The 6,452-nt window shown below is 38.4% G+C and overlaps 2 protein-coding genes across 2 annotated transcripts in view; both read right to left on the minus strand.

The window, feature by feature from the left end:
* The window catches only part of LOC122082223 (E3 ubiquitin ligase BIG BROTHER-related-like), a 9,392-nt gene extending 7,934 nt beyond the window's left edge, over positions 1-1,458 (minus strand). Inside the window, exons 1-2 of the mRNA XM_042649694.1 lie at positions 1,135-1,458; positions 799-1,051 (exon numbers count right to left, since the gene is read on the minus strand). Of these exons, the coding sequence (XP_042505628.1) occupies positions 799-1,051; positions 1,135-1,287 (406 nt within the window). The 5' untranslated portion in view covers positions 1,288-1,458. The remainder of the gene's footprint in view (positions 1-798; positions 1,052-1,134) is intronic.
* Positions 1,459-3,007: 1,549 nt separating this feature from the next.
* Positions 3,008-6,452, minus strand: part of LOC122081076 (DNA-directed RNA polymerases II, IV and V subunit 6A-like) — a 4,392-nt gene continuing 947 nt past the window's right edge. Inside the window, exons 2-6 of the mRNA XM_042648040.1 lie at positions 6,038-6,071; positions 5,752-5,927; positions 5,621-5,672; positions 3,353-3,420; positions 3,008-3,244 (exon numbers count right to left, since the gene is read on the minus strand). Coding sequence (XP_042503974.1) covers positions 3,175-3,244; positions 3,353-3,420; positions 5,621-5,672; positions 5,752-5,927; positions 6,038-6,071 — 400 coding nt within the window. The 3' untranslated portion in view covers positions 3,008-3,174. The remainder of the gene's footprint in view (positions 3,245-3,352; positions 3,421-5,620; positions 5,673-5,751; positions 5,928-6,037; positions 6,072-6,452) is intronic.

Below are 6,452 nucleotides of genomic sequence, written 5' to 3' on the forward strand. Positions count from 1 at the left end.
AAAAACCCCCCCCCCCCCCAAAAAAAAAAAAAGGAAAAGATAAAGAGGGTGGTGTGGAGAGAGAGATTTCTACTCCCCTTTTCCTTTTAGTCATTCATAAATCATATACAGAACAGCAACTCAGCAGGACTGGGTTTTTTAATTTTGTCTGAGCATTTGTCTTCAATGTTTCTATACTCCAATGAAAGAAAACAACTAGAGTTCCTGAATTTCAGAACATCCCAAAAAGAAAATGCAAGGAGTTTCTAGGAATTGAAAAGATTCATCTAAACATATGCAAACAGTAATGGTAAAAACAGACTGTATAATATAACCTGCAAAACAACAGAAAACCGATAATGTCAAGACAATATGCATAAATGAATCATTGAAGACTGAAAGAAAAATCCGCAATCTATGAACCGGCCAGAGTAGAGGAGAGAGGAAATAGGAGCATGGTTCAGATCTGATAACCAGCAATCAATGATGCAAGAGGCTGATTACAAGATCTATTCAACAAAACAAAAAACTGATAATGTTAAGAGAAGGTCAGCTTACCATCATTTGTTCAAGGTTTAAAGACGAATGTGCTATCTATGAGCCAGAATCAGAGTCAGAGTCAGAGCCAGAGTAATAGTGGGAGGAAGTTTCTTATATTAATTCAGATGGTAATGAATTATTCGTTATGACATAAAATAGACGTCCAGAAACAGTATGAACAAAAGAAATTTAACCAACCACAATTGTAGTTTTGGACCGGATCTGTTAGCTACAACATATAATTTAAAAAATATCTTTTTGGAGATCATCTCTTGTTACCTGCTTCAGTTCCAGTTGATTCGCTAAGGGAGGAAATGAGTAACTGATTTTCCAACTCCTGCATACTTATAGCTAAAGCCTCATCAAATGCTAATTGTGATTCAGCATCTGCAAAGTGTGAAGATCCTCTCTCTTTTTCCACATCTCGTTTCTCAGAACTACTTTGGCCATGATTCACATTAGATCCACCACTAGTAGAAGCTGTAGTCCTGGCATTCCCATTACCTTCTCGGAGTGACTGGTACACGGTTTCCTGAAGCAAAATCAAGGAAAAATCTTGATAAAACCTCTGTAAGAAAATTCAATTATAAGTAGCTTATCATGAGACTTGCCGACCTGATCTTGGAGAACCTCTTCAAGAGAGATATCGCCATGTTCAAGGTAAAATCCTTCCAAATTCTCTTCGATTCTGCCGGGGACACCAGTAGTTACGAAGTGGACATCAACTCGCCGCCTCCCCGTTGTTTCATAGATGGCTTTTATGGCCATATCTTGTGCAGGGAGACCAGAGGCGACCTTCACTACTTCCAGATATTGGAGAAACCCTGTGATCTCCCCCTTCCTCGTCTGGACTTTGAGCACCAAAACGAGTCAGTCAAGGGCTCAAGCATAGCATACAACATCAGAAAGAGAGACTCAAATAAAGTGAGGGGAAAAAAAAAAAAAACAGTGATGAATTGGAGAGATTAATATGTTTACTAACAAAAAGCGTAAACGAGCCAATAATGCCAATGAAAATTGAAAAAGTTTATATATGATTTTTTTTTTATGATAAGTTCATCTAATAACGGGGAAAGATAATGGTGAAAATGAAGGAACCGGATCCCCACTCGTGCCACTAGAGGCTCAGCATGCATCGATAAGGGTGTCAATTTCAAATTGAAACCGAAACCGAGCCCAATTAATCGGACGAATCGAATCAAATAAATTCGGTTCATATTCGGTCTGAGTATGTGAGTATTGCTATTCGGTTCGGTTCAATTTCGGTTTAGTATGTTAAAACCATCGATTAAGAACCGAAATCGAACGAATTATTCTTAAAAGTTTAAAAAAAAAAAACTACTTCGCTAAGACTTAGGAGGGGTTTTCCATATTCCCTTTTGAGTTTTTGACTCTTAAGGAGGCTGGCGCGACCCTGAGCGACTCTTCACTTCTTCTTCAGTCCACTTCTTCTTTTCTAGGCATTAGGTTTATTAGAGAATAGCTTGCGGTGCATCCATGATCCATCTAAGGTAATTCTTCTTCTACTTTTTACTTTTTATTAAAAAAAAAAAGTTGTGTTTTTTCGTTTGTTGTTCCCTTATGAAAACATTTTTCTGATTTTTTCTAATGTTCTTAATATTAGGTAGTTCTTGGCTTTACCTCTTGCGGCATAATCAAATTAAAACCGAGCTACAGAATCAATTAAAATCGAATATCAGAATCGAATTAAAACCAAATCAAAACCGAACCGAATTGAATAGGTTTGAGTATCTAAACGAAACCAAACCCATTGACACCTTATGCATCAATGGTTAAGAGAACTAGACCATACCTCAACACATGGATGCACACCTCCGGCCAATCTTCCCACACACTTAGACCTCAAATCCAGGTCTTTCCAGTCGTCGAATGCAGTTAGACCTCAGTGACACTGGAAAGGACCTGAATCCCAAAATAAACATTCTCCAATCCTAGGCCTCTTGTGCCAATGTGGGACCAATAAGAGGATGCACTGTGAATCAGCAGGGTGGTTTTTTTAGGTTTCACAGGGGTGGAAGCATCATTTCGCCACCCTCCATAATTAAATTAGGGGCCGTGCTACCACGAGAGTTCTTCTCCCCAAAAATAATATGGAAAATGTTCTCTACGGGCTGCTGGCCTTGCACAATCCTCATAATGGGCATTATCTCGCCCTCGGCCAAAACAGAAGTCTGCATCAAATTCAAAACAAGAAAAAGAAAAAGCGTGCACTGTAGGTTTATCTCTTTTGACCGAGCCCAGATGTATTGGGTGCTCCATGGAACATCTTATTCTGTTAATAATGAATCACAGCAAAAGGGAGTGTAAGCCTGCAAGGTTATACATTAATTTCAAGAATTACTACAGCAGGACATGAAAGTATCATCACTTCCCAGCCTCTGGATGATGTTTTTCTTCCATTCCTCCTCACAACTAATCCTACTATATGCATGTAAACAGACTGGACTAAAGACCATGGACTCCTCAATTCACAGACAATAACTGGTTTATATTGTTCTATAGGAACCAACAACCTTTATAATCCATTCATCAAACAATGGCTTCCACGTTTAACCATAGGATGTACAGAAAGAACAAAACCAAATCATATTAGAAGGTTATGAAAACCTTCAACCCAGATGTGATACATATCAACTAGTCACCTCCCACTTGCCTCTTCCAGGAGTCTTCCACAATTAGCTCGTCGACCCCCCAGTCTTCATAGCTGTCAAATTTCACATTGAATGAGACACAACCAGATGATCACTGTTACTATTGATTTATTGAGACATTGGAGGACACTACACATAATGTTTAAAAACAATGAGAATACCTTCCATCAGGCAAGTATCGACGGATAGTAAATGGTATCTTGCGCTGCCGGAGCTCCTTCATTGCTATCTGATATCATTGAAAAAACAAGAGTGATATCCTACCTGCCCTTTGATAAAATCAAGCATAATGATATGTCCCTAATTCTATCAAAATCACTGTTGCAGATAATATGGCCCAGATCAGGTGTCAAGAAACAATTATCTAAACGTGTGGATGAAAAAGTTATGGCTGTGGCACAATAGGGTTTCTACAACCCAAGCTTCGTTGCCATGTCAGCATATATGGCATCATGTAATAACCCCACATGCTGGAGTCGCCCATCTCAATGAAGAGGGGAACGTATACCGCATTATGCAAGGAAGTTAATACAGATAACAGCACCACAAGTATAGGCATCCAGGTGTACCTGCTACAAGGATATCCGGATTGGCCATGCCTCACCTTTTATGTATAGGTCTGAATAGAATTTCCACTTGCCATTTACAGGAAGATGCTGATGACCATGGTCCCAACATGGGAGTTCATGTGGGTGGATAAAATGAGACAATGCCTCCCGATTGCATGCCATTTCACATAAAGTGAGCTTTTCTTAAGCATTCCTAGTTTCTTCATTCATTTATTTGTTTAGATAAATCTCTAACAGTAGTAGTCCATGTGAAAGAATTCCATGCAGGATAGAGAAATGAGATATGCACTGGATGAAGACAACCAAATTAGACTGTATGAATCAGACAGATAGTCTGTCCAAGCCAAGTAATCAGAGTTGTCAAGAGGCAAGTAATCAGAGTAATCAAGAGTCTGTCCATGTGAAAGAATTCCCTCCAGGAACCTTTTGCTGGAAGGGCGCCGTGGTCTACTAGGCAACACCTTGATGCCTTGTTGGTGTCGTCTTGATTCTTTCCCTCCTCCGATGCCTAGGATCGCCTAAATGCCGTGACAATTATGCAAGTAATAATCCCTCCACATGGCTACAGGAAGAGGAGCTTTTTTAGAGTTTGAAGTTTGGGCAGAGAGAGAGAGAGAGAGATCAATTCAACAGATGGTCCAAACCTACAGCCTAGTTTTTTTGGGTAAGATGATCCAAAAAACCCCTTTAATATAAATCAGACAAGAGGCCACCACCCACTGACTCGAATAAAACCCCCTCCCCCCTTCCCCTGAAAAGAAAAATAGAGATTAAACAGATGGATTGAGCAGTTCCTGAAAATTCTTTAATGCTATACTAAAACTAACCAAGGTGGTTTCAGAACCCACTTTCAAGTGTTTAAATAAACATCATTGACACAACTTTTTTCAGGCTAAGAATATATAATACTGGTCGAATTGTTCAGCTAAGACAATCAGTAGTCCTTCACAGAGAGGCAGGCATATTATGAAAATGACACAGGTCCAAAAAGTAGACATCTTCAATCAGGCTTTGGAACCACAGTACATATCCAAAAAGTCACACCTTAGACATGATTTAAGCCTGCAGTTTATTTATTTCATGAGCAATTATTAAATGACCACAGAATACGTAAATAGCTTATTTCATGTTGATGTGCTTTTCAAAAAATAAACAACACTCAAGAGCTAGATGGTTCAACAATGACCTAACAAATGAATGGTTAGCATAGAGTGCAGGGATTAATACCAAGGTTTAAGATATTGCTCTCGCCCCCCATCTCGTTGATCCAAAAAAGAGAGATCTGATGAGATCTCGCATGGTTAGCAGAGAGTGCAAGGATTAATACAAGGTTTAAGATCTCCCCCCCCCCCCCATAATCATAAAAATTTAAAAGACATCATAGATAATTATTTAATTGATTAACAATTAGCATTGATGACTGATGAGTCTCATTAACATACATTGAAATTTTGAAATGATATACATGAATCCATAGATCAGTGATATGCATTAAAAAAAAAAATGTAAACCAACAAGTATTGATGATATTTCCAAGAAAAATGGGTTTGAGAAAATTTTTTTTTTTTTAATCTAAAATGGTTCTTGAAAAGAAAAATAACTCCAAAGTGGATGAGAATGTAATTCTCTATTCTTTAAGCTTCAATGAGTGTAGGAAAATTTATTGTTTTTTCTTAAAAAAAGTAAAGAGAGAGAGAGGCAAGACTTGGCAAAATTGGAGACTGCATTTTAAAAGCATGTAACCACCCAACCAACCAAACAAACATATCAGACAAAACAGCACCTGTAATCCAACTATATTTACATGCATATGTCAAGGACTCAATATATCATCAGATGAGATTCCTTAAAGAAGCTTACATCAAGCGGATCAGTCTCACCCTCCAACTCAACCATCACAGGTGCATTCATGCTGTTCAACAAAAGTGAATGTTATCTTACATAGCTTCAGCATGCATTCTATTAGTATAGAGAAGTTCAATAAATGATACCTGATCTGCAGAGCGCGAGTACCCAGGATTCTTGCTCGCTCATACTTGGTCATATATTTCGAAGTCTTCCGAGTGCGCTGAACTGGTTCTCGTACCTCTTTTTCTTCGACTTCTGCTACAAGAGGATCTGTATCATCTTCATTATTATTATTCTCAACATCCTCTTCTGCTCCTTCCTGCCAATGTATACAACCAATATCTTAATTATCAGTTCAGCTATGTGCAAAAAAAATCCTACCAGTTAGAAACAATAATCAAGAAATATGCAAAATTTTGACTTGTTTACCTCAACCTCCGGCTCTGGTGGCTCTTCCTCGTATCTGCACAAACAATTCTTCGGTCAACAAACAACAGTGATTTAAAAAATCAGATATAAGGAGTTCCCAAGGGATGTTAACATGACATGCAAGTTCCCCTATTTTTAGATTCTTAGCAGGATTCAATCACTTCTTAGTCTAGAAAGATATGACTCGTTGGTTATGCACAACTTTTTTCTTTTACTTCGTGAGTGGTTTTGGCAGTCTAAGTCAATGTAGGCGAGGTGGTTGAAGATACTAGGGTTTCACCCCAACACAGAGTTCTCAACTAGGGGATGGCTAAGCACATCCTCGGCAACAGAATCCAATACTATCTATTAAATCCATAGCAAATCACTTTCGCCTACATTACAATGAGGTTCTAAGATTTAATGTTTTTTTTTA

Source organism: Macadamia integrifolia, chromosome 6, assembly GCF_013358625.1.
Source record: "Macadamia integrifolia cultivar HAES 741 chromosome 6, SCU_Mint_v3, whole genome shotgun sequence".
NCBI lineage: Eukaryota > Viridiplantae > Streptophyta > Magnoliopsida > Proteales > Proteaceae > Macadamia > Macadamia integrifolia.